A 15,342-nucleotide genomic window follows, 5' to 3' on the forward strand; every position below is an offset into this window, starting at 1 on the left:
GTCCTCGGTTTCATCAGCTGTTTGGGTGGCTGGTCTCAGACGATCCCGCAGGTGAAGAAGCCAGATGTGGAGGTCCTGGGCTGGAGTGGTTACACAAGGTCTGCTGTTGTGAGGCTGGTTGGACTTACTGCCAAATTCTCTAAAATGACGTTGGAGGCGGCTTAAGGTAGAGAAAGGAACATTCAATTATCTGGCAACAAATCTGGTGGACATTCCTGCAGTCAGCATGCCAATTGCAGGCTCCCTCAAAACTTCAGACATCTGTGGCATTGTGTTGTGTGACAAAACTGCACATTTTAGAGTGGCCTTTTATTGTCCCCAGCACAAGGTGCACCTGTGTAATGATCATGCTGTTTAATCAGCTTCTTGATATGCCACACCTGACAGGTGGATGGATTATCTTGGCAAAGGAGAAATGCTCACTAACAGGGATGTAAACAAATGCGTATGGAACATCTTAGGAACATTTCTGTGGTCTTTTGTTTCAGCTCATGAAACATGGGAAAAACACATTTTGTGTTTCTATTTTTGTTAAGTATAAAATAAATATTGTATGTATTTCACAACTACGTTTTTTGGGGTAATTGTCCGTCTTTTGTTTCCTACTGGTCTTGCCCTAAAGAGTCTGCTGTCCAAATGCTTGCTGAATAGTGAGTGTGCAGGGCATTATTTGTGAAATGGGATGACGCTGCTACTAAGGTGCAGCCCATGCAGATTAAACATTAACATAGGTGAAGATGAACTATGAACTCTAAATACTGTTCCGCCCCCGCACATACATTACACATAATCATAAGGAGTGTCAGTGTGGGATAAGTTAATTCAATAGGCAGACAGCGACTATGGCGGCTAGGATAGGAGGCAGTGTTCTGGTGACAGGGTCTAACCGGGGAATCGGTCTAGAACTAGTCCGTCAGTTGGCAGAGTCCACCAGTGCTCCAGCCCAGATCTTTGCCGCGTGTCGAGATCTATATGGAGCTCAGGTAGTCCACAGCCTCTAAGGCCAGTTTACAGAAAGTAGCAAAGTATCAGAGAGCTCCAGAGCCCAATGCATGGCACAGAGTATGTAGAGGTTGGCAACAATAGAAAACTGAGCATGGTTTCTGTTTTATGTAGCAAGATATTTGAGTTAAATATAATACGTAGATTCTCTCATTATTAAGTACTGTACATTGTTGTGTATTTGAATTGGAAAGATTCATTATTAGCACGTGACTTTTTATATCCACTTAATTCTCTCTGGAAATTGCTGGAGTCAATCAGGATCCTAGAATTTAGCCTGCCCTGACCCAACACATTTGTTCCTGCTTCAAGGCACTGAAGGAGTTGGCACAGAGGCATCCCCAACTGCTCACTATTGTGAGATTGGGTAAGGGTTTCTGCTACTTTGGCTTTATAAAAACACAAAAACGAATTTTACCTCTATTGTAATTGCCATGAACATGTTGTAAAATAAAAAGTCCAATAGCCCAAATGTCCCATGTTGAGGCTTATATTTTGCATGTTGTGACCTGCCATAAAAATACACAGAGATAACACGAGACAACTTTGAACAAAAACTTTATTTCTTATAGGGTGACAAAAAGAGCTGAGTGAGCTATACTTCCTTCCTAAACTTCTACATTTCAAAAATGTTGTGTTGACAGATGTTGCAGACCCAGTCAGTATATCCGAGGCCTCCAGGGTAGTCGGTGATAAACTGATTGACGGCAGCCTGAATCTGATCATTAACAACGCTGCCATTAATGGTGCTGCCGTGAACGATCGGAATAACCACCCTGGCACACTGGCAGCGACGGGCAAGAAGGAGATGGTGGATTTGTTTGTCACCAACGCAGTGGGACCCATGCTCATCGCTAAGGTCGATACTGCACTATTACATGAAGTATTTCAGAAGACTAGGCTTTTGTCTTACTGTTTCATTGTTTACTTACTCCCTTCTCAGGAATGTTGTTATGTTGTACTTTGAGTTATCTGCTCTCTATACATCTCTCAATGAATACATGCTACACATTTTTGTGGGGATTCATTTCTAAAGGGCATTGAGACCTAAAGGTGTATGAAAAAGTTACAAGATCCAGATCTTTGATGTATTGACACTGAGATTAAGAAAATGACTTCTTTATCTGTCCTTTCTTGCAGGAGTTCAGGTCATACCTGCAGAAGGCAGCTGACCAATTAGGTCCTGCGAGAACAGGGATGTCCTGTAGCAGGGCAGCCATCATCAACATCTCCACTCTGCTGTCCTCGGTTAAGAAGTGTCCTGAGACTTTCTCCATGGCCCCTATGTATCCTTACAGAGCCAGCAAGGTATGCCACCATCAGTAGGCCTACTTCTAATGTGATCCTTAATACTCTTCTGGCTGATAGTGGAACAGTTTCTATTGATTCCATGCTGAATAATGAAGATGTGGATAAAATGCTTTCTGTTGTCCTATTCTCCACTAGGCAGCACTGAACATGCTGACATGTTGCCTGGCAGAGGACTTCCAGAGGGATGGGATTCTGGTCATGGCCATTCACCCTGGCTGGGTGAAAACTGACATGGGAGGCCCACATGTGAGTAAGGGGGGGATAAAAATACTGGTTTTCATTAATTATATCAAGAGTGCTTTTTGCATGTATCTGTAAAATAAAACTATTAAGCTTAAAAGTCCACAATGCCATTCTACACAATTGTCACGACTTCCGCCGAAGTCGGCTCCTCTCCTTGTTCGGGCGGCGTTCGGCGATCGACGTCACCGGCTTTCTAGCCATCGTCGATCCATTTTTCTATTATCCATTTGTCTTGTCTTGTTTCCATACACACCTAGTTATCATTTCCCCAATCAATCTACTTGTATTTAACCCTCTGTTTCCCATCATGTTTTGTGTGTAATTGTTTCATGTTTTCGTGGTGTTTGATTTACGCGCTTTACTTTGGTTATGTTCCGTGGTTTTGAGCGCATTTTTATTGATGTAGTGCTCTCGTGTTTTGGAACTATAATAAAGTGCGCTTGGTTACATTTCGCTTCTCTCCTGCACCTGACTTCACCTCTCATACACCCGATATTGACAACAATGCACTGCACATTGCTCTGAAGTAGCAAAACTCATTATGATAATTACATATTGTTTATAAGTGTAGAATAAGGTAGGACTAGAGTCATAGCAGAATAGCACAGATCTATAACTGTTTGTCTGTGATGGGTTTCTGTTCGACAGGCACCGGTGAAGACTGAGGACAGTGCCAAAGGCATTCTGCATGTGATGTCAACCCTCACAGAGAAGCACAATGGCAGCCTTCTGGACTGGGAAGGGAATAGTATCCCATGGTGATGTTCCAGGCCAATGGTCCAGTCTCTGGGACCAATAGACTTAGACTTCTGAGTTCTGTGAAAAAATCTCTTAGTGTGACTGAATAATGTTTTGTCTGCCTAAAGGCGAGTCTGTAATCTGTAATTTCATTTTTCATTCTGATTCAATTTCTTAACTCAATAAACTGACTACAAGACTCTCATTGATCATTTGTAATCCTCTAAAAACAGCTTATCATTATTCGGGACACAAAACAAAATGTGCCAACAGCATTTATCATATACTTTGTTCATACAATAACTTGTCACTTTACTTTGTCGGACTTATCCAAAAGATAGCACTCGTTATAAGAACGGTTAAACTAATGGGCAAAATGATGAGCCATCCTATAGTTGAGCATAACGGAAATAGATGTGAGTGTTTTCCTGCAACTGTCCCTGTGATGGGCATCACTCTATCACAGCAGATCAGTGGCAGAACGAAATGAAAAACAGAAGAAAATATGGAAGGACCCACCGGTCAATTCAACATCTATTCCACATTGATTCAACATAATGTCATTGAAATGACGTGGAAACAATGTTGATTCAACGAGTGTGTGCCCAGTGGGGATGGGTGAAAGACAGATGATGGAAACATAATGAGGTGATGCAGATGGACCTATTTGCATTATTATAAAAATTTAAAAAAATGTTGATTTATGTCATAATCGTGTATGTAGGTGGCAGGGAAGTCAGGCGCAGGAGAAACCAAATTGGTTAATCTGGAGTATTTCATGAAAAACAAACTCCAAAACCAAAGTACAAAATAACATTGTCATAAGGGTCGTATTGAGTGGACCAAAACGCAGCGGGTATAGTGATCATTTTCTTTATAGAATGCCCACCCTAGTCACACCCTGGCCTAACCAAAATAGACAATAAAAACCTCTCTATGACCAGGGTGTGACAGTATCCCCCCCCCAAAGTTGCGGACTCCTGAACCTATAGGGGAGGGTCTGGGTGGGCACTTCTCCGTGGTGAGGGACGCAGACCCCGCTCCACCTCTGGCACAGCCCACCGTATTGAGTGGACCAAAACGCAGCGGGTGAACACTTAAACGAAAACAATAAATGACAACCAACAGTTCTGTAAGGTAACCCAACTATACAGAAAGCAACTACCCACCCCAACTCTGTGGGAAAAGGCTACCTAAGTATGGTTCCCAATCAGAGACAACGATAGACAGCTGTCCCTGATTGAGAACCATACCCGGCCAAAACAAAGAAATACCAAAACATAGAAAAAAGGACAGAATGTCCACCCTAGTCACACTCTGGCCTAACCAAAATAGAGAATAAAAACCTCTCTTGGACCAGGGCGTGAAAAACATGGGTAAAATATACCCGTCTCACACTGATACAAAAACACACGTAACATAACATCACAAACAATCACCGACAAGGACATGAGGGGAAACAGAGGGTTAAATACACAACATGTAATTAATGGGATTGGAAACAGGTGTGTAGGAAAACAAGACAAGACCAATGGAAAATGGATCAATGATGGCTAGAAGACCAGTGACGTCAATCGCTGCCCAAGCAAGGAGGGGCATCGACTTCAGAAGAAGTCGTGACAATTTATCGGCACCCCTACTCCTCGTACATTTACATTTTAGTCATTTAACAGACGCTCTTATCCAGAGCGACTTACAGTAGGGAATGCATACATTTCATACATTTTTTCCCCCCGTATTGGTCCCCCGTGGGAATTGAACCCAGAACCCTGGCGTTGCAAACACCATGCTCTACCAACTGAGCCACACGGGACCGTACAACGTTGGGTACTACTCCCTTCACAGAACAGAGCAAACTGGCTCTAACCAGAATAGAAAGAGGAGTGGGAGACCCCGGTGCACAACTGAGCAAGAGGACAAGTACATTAGAGTGTCTAGTTTGAGAAACAGATGCCTCACAAGTCCTCAACTGGCAGCTTCATTAAATAGTACCCGCAAAACACCAGTCTCAACGTCAACAGTGACGAGGCGACTCCGGGATGCTGGCCTTCTAGGCAGAGTTCCTCTGTCCAGTGTCTGTGTTCTTTTTCCCATCTTAATATTTTATTTGTATTGGCCAGTGTGAGATATGGCTTTTCTTTGCAACTCTGCCTAGAAGGCCAGTATCCCGAAGTCTCCTCTTCACTGTTGACATTGAGACTGGTGTTTGTGGGCACTATTTAATGAAGCTGCGAGGGGTCTGTTTCTAAAACTAGACACTCTAATGTACTTGTCCTCTTGCTCAGTTGTGTACCAGGGCCTCCCACTCCTCTTTCTATTCTGGTTAGAGCCAGTTTGCTCTGTTCTGTGAAGGGAGTGGTACACATCATAGTACAAGATCTTCAGTTTCTTTGCAATTTCTCGCATGGAATAGCCTTCATTTCTCAGAACAAGAATAGACTGACGAGTGTCAGACGAAAGTACTTTGTTTCTGGCCATTATGAGCCTGTAATCGAACCCACAAATGCTGATGCTCCAGATACTTAACTAGTCTAAAGAAGGCCAGTTTTATTGCTTCATTAAATCAGAACAACAGTTTTCAGCTGTGCTAATATAATTGCAGAAGGGTTTTCTAATGATCAACTAGCCTTTTAAAATGATAAACTTGGATTAGCTAACAAAACGTGCCATTGGAACACAGGAGTGATGGTTGCTGATTATGGGCCTCTGTACGCCTATGTACAGTCGTGGCAAAAAAAATTGAGAATGACACAAATATTAATTTTCACAAAGTCTGCTGCCTCAGTTTGTATGATGGCAATTTGCATATACTCCAGAATGTTATGGAGAGTGATCAGATGAATTGCAATTAATTGCAAAGTCCCTCTTTGCCATGCAAATGAACTGAATCCCCAAAAAACATTTCCACTGCATTTCAGCCCTGCCACAAAAGGACCAGCTGACATCATGTCAGTGATTCACTCATTGATTGAGTTCGAATAACAGACTGTAAGCTTCAAAAGGAGGGTGGTGCTTGGAATCATTGTTCTTCCTCTGTTAGTGTCATGACTTCCGCCGAAGTCGGTTCCTCTCCTTGTTCGGGCGGCGTTCGGCGGTCAACGTCACCGGTCTTCTAGCCATCGCTGATCCACCTTTCATTTTTCCATTTGTTTTGTCTTGTTTTCCCACACACCTCATTATTTGACGTGTATTTAACCCTCTGTTCACCCCATGTCTGTGTGTGGAATTGTTTGTTGTTTCGTGTATGTGCACGTTAGACTGGTTTGCGCTGGGTTATGTTAACCCGTATTTTGTTTAGTGTTCTTAGTGCCGTGTGTTTTGTTCGCTGAAATAAAAGGCTCCGTTTGCTACCCAAATTCTGCTCTCCTGCACCTGACTCCCTTACAGCCAGTTACGCATACCTTACAGTCATCCATGGTTACCTGCAAGGAAACACGTGCCATCATCATTGCTTTGGACAAAAAGGGCTTCACAGGCAAGGATATTGCTGCCAGTAAGATTGCACCTAAATCAACCATTTATCGGATCATCAAGAACTTCAAGGAGAGTGGTTCAATTGTTGTGAAGAAGGCTTCAGGGCGCCCAAGAAAGTCCAGCAAGCGCCAGGACCATCTCCTAAAGTTGATTCAGCTGCGGGATCGGGGCACCACCAGTACAGAGCTTGCTCAGAAATGGCAGCAGGCAGGTGTGAGTGCATCTGCATGCAGGGTGAGGCAAAGACTTTTGGAGGATGGCCTGGTGTCAAGAAGGGCAGCAAAGAAGTCACTTCTCTCCAGGAAAAACATCAGGGACAGACTGATATTCTGCAAAAGGTACAGGGATTGGACTGCTGAGGACTGGGGTAAAGTCATTTTCTCTGATGAATCCCCTTTCCGATTGCTTGGGGCATTCGGAAAAAAGCTTGTCCGGAGAAGACAAGGTGAGCGCTACCATCAGTCCTGTGTCATGCCAACAGTAAAGCATCCTGAGACCATTCATGTGTGGGGTTGCTTCTCAGCCAAGGGAGTGGGCTCACTCACAATTTGCCTAAGAACACAGCCATGAATAAAGAATGGTTCCAACACATCCTCCGAGAGCAACTTCTCCCAACCATCCAGGAACAGTTTGGTGACGAACAATGCCTTTTCCAGCATGATGGAGCACCTTGCCATAAGGAAAAAGTGATAACTAAGTGGCTCTGGGAATAAAACATCGATATTTTGGGTCCATGGACAGGAAACTCCCCAGACCTTAATCCCATTGAGAACTTGTGGTCAATCCTCAAGAGGCGGGTGGACAAACAAAATCCCACACATTCTGACAATCTCCAAGCATTGATTATGCAATAATGGGCTGCCATCAGTCAGAATGTGGCCCAGAAGTTAATTGACAGCATGCCAGGGCGGATTACAGAGGTCTTGAAAAAGAAGGGTCAACACTGCAAATATTGACTCTTTGCATCAACTTCATGTAATTGCCAATAATAACCTTTGACACTTATGAAATGCTTGTAATTATACTTCAGTATTCCATAGTAACATCTGACAAAAATATCTAAAGACACTGAAGCAGCAAACTTTGTGGAAATTAATATTTGTGGCCTTTTGGAAAGGCTTAGTTCCTTGACGGAACACCACAACCATGGTTTAAAGGTTATTATGGAGCAAATCAGGGAGTTAGCTTAGACTGTCTGCCACCTCTGATAAACCCCAATCACCCAGTAATTTTTTTACCTATCTGTGGTGAGTTTGTACAGCTTATCCCAACTCCCATGAACGCCGCTTACCACCCCCAGAGCGATATTCGGGGAATCCTGGTACCTGCCGGGGTTTTCTTTCTCAATGCTCTTATTTTTGAGCTACAGCCATCTTCGTTTTCTTCAGACTGATTGAAGAAAGTATATATAATTACGCTAATGTCGGGAAGGGCCCTCTCCTGGGCTACGGCAGTTTGGGAACAGCAATCTGCCATTTGCGGTCATTTGGAGAAATACATGGCAGAGGTGAGAAGTTTGAGTTGCCGGTATCCGGGCGAAAGGCGGCCTGCAAACTGCTTGACTTACGTCAAAACTCTCGTAGTGTGGCAGACTACGCGGTGGACTTTCGCACGTTGGCCGCCAAGAGTGCCTGGAATCCGGAGGCTCTTTTTGATACTTTTCTGCACGGATTATCTGAGGAGGTAAAGGATGCTCTGGAACTGCCAGTGGACCTCAACTCTCTTATCACCTTAACCATTTATAATTGATGGATGCCTAAGGGAAAGCAAGAGTGAGAGGAGGTCTGGTCTCCGGCACACTCGTGCACCTGATATGGCGTGTTCACCTCCTATGGAATCCGGAAGTTTCCAAAGGCAACTCTTCTGAGAGGAGTCAAGTTCACCCGAGATCTCTCGTGAATCTACGACGGGTGAGTTGGATATGCAGTTGGGAAGAACTAGGCTATCAGTTTGGGAGCACTCACGGAGGATGAATAATAATGGTTGTCTGTACTGTGGAGGGGCAGGACATTTTATAGCTACCTGCCCAATTAGGAAACCCTTGTCTCTAGTGGGTACCAGTACTATGGTGTGTCAGACTGGGAGTTCCCTAATTCCCATCACCCACACACCCCTTTTTGCTCTTGTGCTGTGGGGAGACCAATCTAAGTCTCTCCGAGTGCTCATTGACTCTGGGGCTGATGAATGTCTTATGGATGCCACGATAGCTTCGGAGCTTGGTATTCCCACTCAGCCTCTCTCTGTGCCCATGGATGCTAGGGCACTGGATGGCCGCTCTATAGGGGAAGTCACCCATAGTACTGTGCCAGTTCAATTACGGGTTTCTGGTAACCACAGTGAGACCATACAGTTCCTCCTCATTGCATCTCCCCATGTTCCGGTTGTGTTGGGATTTTCCTGGCTACAAAAACACAATCCTGTAATTGATTGCACCACAAGCTCCATCCTGGGTTGGAGTCCTTTTTGCCATTCCCACTGCCTTCAAGCAGCACAGCCTTCCCAATGTCGTCCTCCTCAGGATGTTAGCAAGATTGTGGATGTCTCTGCTATTCCTACTGAATACCATGACCTCCTGGAAGTATTCAGTAAGGCATGTGCTACTTCCCTTCCCCTGCACCGTCTTTATGATTGTGCCATTGACCTTCTCCCAGGCACTACACCACCTCAGGGTCGGTTGTATTCTCTGTCCGGACCAGAGACCAAAGCTATGGAGGAGTACATAGAGGAGTCTCTGGCCACTGGGGATGTCCGTCCTTCTGCATCTCCTGCCGGCGCAGGGTTTTTCTTTGTGGAGAAGAAGGACAAGACCCTGCGCCCGTGCATTGACTACCGGGGACTTAACGATATCACTGTCAAAAATCGTTACCCCCCCTACATCAACTCGGCGTTTGAACCTCTCCAAGGAGCTACCATGATATCAAAGTTGGACCTTCGGAATGCCTACCACCTGGTTCGGATACACGAAGGGGATGAGTGGAAGACAGCCTTCAACACAGCCAGTAGACATTATGGACTTACCAACGCTCCCGCTGTCTTCCAGGCGTTGGTCAATGATGTGCTTTGGGACATGCTAAACCGGTTTGTGTTCGTCTACCTGGACAACATCCTGTTTTTTTCCCCGATCTGCCCAAGAACATGTACTCCATGTCAGACAGGTCCTACAGCGCCTCCTGGAGAACCAATTGTTTGTGAAAGCTGAGAAGTGTGAGTTCCACCGCTCTACAATCTCCTTTCTGGGATATGTCATTGCTCAGGGCAATGTTCAGATGGATCCTGGAATGGTGGAAGCAGTGGTGGATTGGCCTCAAACAATGTTCAGGGTGCAGTTGCAACGGTTTCTTGGGTTTGCAAACTTCTACCGCCGTTTCATTCGGGATTACAGCACCCTGGAGGCCCCCCTCTCGGCACTCACCTCCCCCAAGGTACCGTTCAAATGGTCTCCAGCTGTCGACAAAGCCTTTGTAGACCTGAAGCATCGGTTCACAACAGCACCCATCCTCATCCATCTGGACCCCTCGTGTCAATTTGTGGTGGAAGTGGATGCTACGGGTGTTGGAGTGGGGGCCATCCTGTCCCAGCGATCTTCCCAGAACCTTAAGCTTCATCCCTATGACTTCCTATCCCATCGTCTCAATCCTGCTGAAAGGAACTACGATGTTGGCAACTGAGAATTCCTGGCGGTGAAGATGGCGTTGGAGGAGTGGAGGCACTGGCTGGCAGGAGCAGAACAGCCATTCCTGGTCTGGACCAACCATAACTTGGAATATCTCCGTTCAGCCAAGCGCCTCAAGGGAGGCCCAGTTGTCCCTCCTGTTTACCAGATTCAACTTTACCATTTCCTACCATCCTGGGTCTAAAAATGTGAAGCCTTATGCTCTCTCCCGCCTATACAGTTCCTCTGCCACACCCTCGACTTCCGAAACCATTACCTCATGCATTGCTGCCACTGTGGATTGGGGTATTGAGAACCTGGTTCGCGAGGCGCAACGCTCCCAACCTGGACCTGAAGGGGGCCCGGCTAACCGGCTGTTTGTCTCTAACCCAGTCCGGTTCCTGGAATGGGATCATTCCTCCAGGCTGACCTGTCATCCAGGGTCCCGTTGTACACTAGCATTCCTTTGACAACATTTATGGTGGCCCACAATGGTCCCTGATGTCTCTGCCTTCATCACCGCATGCACTGTGTGTGCTCAAAACAAGATTCCACAGCAAGCTCCTTCTGGCCTCTTGCAGCTACTACCGGTTCCTCATCGTCCCTGGTCTCATATATCTCTGGACTTTGTCACTGGGCTCCCTCCGTCTGATCGCAACACTGTCATTCTAACGGTAGTCGACCGGTTCTCCAAGACCGCCCATTTCATCCCTCTCCCCAAACTACCTTCTGCCAAGGAGACAGACCAGCTTATGGTGCAGCATGTCTTCCGGATCCATGGACTCCCGGTAGACATGGTCTCCAATCGGGGTCCTCAGTTCTCGTCTCAGTTCTGCAAGGCATTCTGCACCCTTATTGGGTCATCAGCCAGCCTGTCATTCCGGATTCCAACCCCAAACTAACGGTCAGTCGGAGCGAGCCAACCAACATTTACATTACATTTAAGTCATTTAGCAGACGCTCTTATCCAGAGCGACTTACAAATTGGTGCATTCACCTTATGATATCCAGTGGAACAACCACTTTACAATAGTGCATCTAAATCTTTTAAGGGGGGGGGTTAGAAGGATTACTTTATCCTATCCCAGGTATTCCTTAAAGAGGTGGGGTTTCAGGTGTCTCCGGAAGGTGGTGATTGACTCCGCTGTCCTGGCGTCGTGAGGGAGCTTGTTCCACCATTGGGGTGCCAGAGCAGCGAACAGTTTGGACTGGGCTGAGCGGGAACCGTGCTTCCTCAGAGGTAGGGGGGCCAGCAGGCCAGATGTGGATGAACGCAGTGCCCTTGTTTGGGTGTAGGGCCTGATCAGAGCCTGAAGGTATGGAGGTGCCGTTCCCCTCACAGCTCCGTAGGCAAGCACCATGGTCTTGTAGCGGATGCGAGCTTCAACTGGAAGCCAGTGGAGAGAGCGGAGGAGCGGGGTGACGTGAGAGAACTTGGGAAGGTTGAACACCAGACGGGCTGCGGCGTTCTGGATGAGTTGTAAGGGTTTAATGGCACAGGCAGGGAGCCCAGCCAACAGCGAGTTGCAGTAATCCAGACGGGAGATGACAAGTGCCTGGATTAGGACCTGCGTCGCTTCCTGTGTGAGACAGGGTCGTACTCTGCGAATGTTGTAGAGCATGAACCTACAGGATTGGGTCACCGCCTTGATGTTAGTGGAGAACGACAGGGTGTTGTCCAGGATCACGCCAAGGTTCTTAGCACTCTGGGAGGAGGACACAAGGGAGTTGTCAACCGTGATGGCGAGATCATGGAACGGGCAGTCCTTCCCCGGGAGGAAGAGCAGCTCCGTCTTGCCGAGGTTCAGCTTGACGTGGTGATCCGTCATCCACACTGATATGTCTGCCAGACATGCAGAGATACGATTCGCCGCCTGGTTATCAGAAGGGGGAAAGGAGAAGATTAATTGTGTGTCGTCTGCATAGCAATGATAGGAGAGACCATGTGAGGATATGACAGAGCCAAGTGACTTGGTGTATAGCGAGAATAGGAGAGGGCCTAGAACAGAGCCCTGGGGGACACCAGTGGTGAGAGCGCGTGGTGCGGAGACAGATTCTCGCCACGCCACCTGGTAGGAGCGACCTGTCAGGTAGGACGCAATCCAAGCGTGGGCCGCGCCGGAGATGCCCAACTCGGAGAGGGTGGAGAGGAGGATCTGATGGTTCACAGTATCAAAGGCAGCAGATAGGTCAACCAAGACCTGGAGACAACCTTAATGTGCCTGGTCTCAACTAACCCCACTACCTGGAGCCATCAACTGGTCTGTGTGGAGTATGCCCGGAACACTCTTCCCAGTTCTGCCACGGGACTCTCCCCTTTCAAGTGCTCCACGAGGTATCAGCCTCCACTCTTCTCTGAACAAGAGCAGGAGGTCAGCATACCCTCGGCCCAGATGTTTGTCCGCCGCTGTTGACGTACCTGGAGGTACTGTCACACCCTGATCTGTTTCACCTGTCCTTGTGATTGTCTCCACTCCCCCCAGGTGTTGCTTATTTTCCCCAGTGTATTTATCATTGTGTTTCCTGTCTCTCTGTGACAGTTTGTCTTGTATGTTTCCAAATCAACCAACGTTTTTCCCGTTCTCCTGCTTTTGGCATTCTTCTTTTTCTAGTCCTCCCAGTTTTGACCCTTGCCTGTTTCTGGACATTGTACCATTCTGCCTGCCTTGACCATGAGCCTGTCTTCCTCTCTGTACCTCCTGGACTCTGATCTGGTTTTTCCCTTTTTGCCTGTCCACAACCATTCTCTTGCCTACCCCTTTGGATTAATAAACATTGTAAGTCTCCAACCATCTGCCTCCTGTGTCGGCATTTGGGTCTCGCTTTGATAAAATGTGTTTAACCTCTCTGGGGTATTGGGACGCTAGCGTGACACACTATTCAACAGCCAGTGAAATAGCAGGGTGGCAAATTCAAAACAACAAAAATCTCAGAATTCAAATTTCTCAAACATACAACTATTATATCCCATTTTAAAGATACACTTCTCGTTAATCCAACCACATTGTCCGATTTCAAAAAGGCTTTACGGCGAAAGCATAACATTAGATTATGTTAGGACAGCGCCGAGACAAGAAAAACCACACAGCCATATTCCAAGCAAGGAGAGGCGTCACAAAAACCAGAAATACAGCTAAAATTAATCCCTAACCTTTGATGAACTTCATCAGATGGCACTCATAGGACTTTATGTTACACAATACATGTATGTTGTGCTCGATAAAGTTCATATTTATATCCAAAAACCCCATTTTACATTGGTGTGTAATGTTCAGAAATGTTTCGCCTCCCAAAACTTCCGGTGAATGAGCACACCAATTTACAGAAATACTCATCATAAACGTTGATAAAATATTCAACAGTTATTCAAAGAATTATAGATACACTTCTCCTTAATGCAACCGCTGTGTCAGATTTCAAAAAAGCTTTACGGCGAAAGCAAATTTTGCAATAATCCGAGTACAGTGCTCAGATATCAAAACAAGCCAAACAGATACCCACCATTTTGGAGTCAACAGAAATGACAAAAATGACATTATAAATATTCACTTACCTTTGATGATCTTCATTGGAATGCACTCCCAGGAATCCCAGTTCCAGAATAAATGTTAGTTTTGTTCGATAAAGTTCATCTTTATGTCCAAAAACCTCCATTTTGTTCGCGCGTTTAGTCCACTACTCCAAATGTAAGGCACGCGCTTACTAAGTCCAGATGAAAAGTCAAAAAAGTTATTCTACAGTTTGTAGAAACATGTCAAACGATTTATAGAATCAATCTTTATGATTTTTTTCTCATAAATCTTCCATAATATTCCAACCGGATGATTCCTTTGTCTTCAAAAAAGAAAAGGAACACAGCTAAATCTCACGTGAGCACGCACCACTGAGCTCATGTCATTTTCTCTGTCAGCTACTTCCAGGAGCTCTTATTCTCTCCCTATTCAGAGTTGAAGCACAAAACAACGTTCTAAAGACTGTTGACTCTAGTGGAAGCCGTAGGAAGTGCAAAATGAACCCTCAGTCACTGTATACTGTATGGGCAATCACTTGAAAAACTACAAACCTCAGATTTCCACACTTCCTGGTTGGATTTTTCTCAGGTTTTTGCCTGCCATATGAGTTCTGTTATACTCACAGACATCATTCAAACAGTTTTAGAAACTTCAGAGTGTTTTCTATCCAAATCTACTAATACTATGCATATCCAACCTTTTGAGTCTGAGTAGCAGGCAGTTTACTATGGGCACGCCTTTCATCCGGATGTCAAAATACTGCCCCCTACCCTAGAGAAGTTAAATCATTTCTAACTTGTTAACAATTTCTGCTATTTAGTTTTTGCTACCAGGTGGGTTTTAGCTTGCTTGAGCCTGTTAACTGAGGAGTGTGAATTAACCTGTTACCATACATGTTTCCTTTTAAAACATTTATCTTTCAAAGGAGTTGTTTAATCTAACTACTTTTCTGCACATTAAATTGTATCTGGGGTTTTTACAAATGTTTTTCTCATCTTTACACGAAAATCTGATGTGTGGAGATATTTCACTGCAGCTAATGTAGAAGGAAAAGCTGTGTACATTTGCAAATACTGTGCCAAGTCATATGTGAATAATGCAACAAAGATACAGAATCAACTGGCCAAGTGCATACATTTCCCTCAGCGCTCACAACAAGCAACCTATGACAAAAGTCCCTCTACTTCTATTCGATGTGAAAATGATGAATCAGAAACCTTTGATAGCAACAGCGATAGCAACAGCTCATGGTCCTCCTGGAATCAGAAGTTTTTGACTCAACGGAGGAACGTAGTCAGAGAAATGCTGATGAATGTCTTGCTCGAGCTGTGTATGCAACTGGTTCACCTCTGATGCTCACAGGCAATGTGTATTGGAAAAGATTTCTGAATGTTCTTCGCCCAGCATACA

General features: G+C 45.5%; 1 protein-coding gene across 1 annotated transcript; it reads left to right on the plus strand.

The window, feature by feature from the left end:
* The first annotated feature begins 770 nt into the window (after nt 1-770).
* On the plus strand, nt 771-3,503 carry zgc:158868 (SDR family oxidoreductase). Its single transcript, XM_029757717.1, has 6 exons — nt 771-983; nt 1,315-1,369; nt 1,647-1,861; nt 2,143-2,310; nt 2,449-2,559; nt 3,205-3,503. Exons 1-6 carry the CDS (start codon nt 843-845, stop codon nt 3,316-3,318), a joined length of 804 nt encoding a protein of 267 aa, XP_029613577.1. The 5' UTR covers nt 771-842; the 3' UTR covers nt 3,319-3,503.
* The last annotated feature ends 11,839 nt before the right edge of the window (nt 3,504-15,342 follow it).

The sequence above is a fragment of the Salmo trutta genome, chromosome 7, assembly GCF_901001165.1.
Source record: "Salmo trutta chromosome 7, fSalTru1.1, whole genome shotgun sequence".
Lineage (NCBI taxonomy): Eukaryota > Metazoa > Chordata > Actinopteri > Salmoniformes > Salmonidae > Salmo > Salmo trutta.

Bases quoted from the DNA above. Each gene is read 5' to 3' on its own strand.
- zgc:158868 (XM_029757717.1), top strand. From the start codon at position 843: ATGGCGGCTAGGATAGGAGGCAGTGTTCTGGTGACAGGGTCTAACCGG. The intron at 1,370-1,646 runs GTAAGGGTTTCT...TTGTGTTGACAG, and splicing joins GCTCACTATTGTGAGATTGG to ATGTTGCAGACCCAGTCAGT. The intron at 2,311-2,448 runs GTATGCCACCAT...ATTCTCCACTAG, and splicing joins ATCCTTACAGAGCCAGCAAG to GCAGCACTGAACATGCTGAC.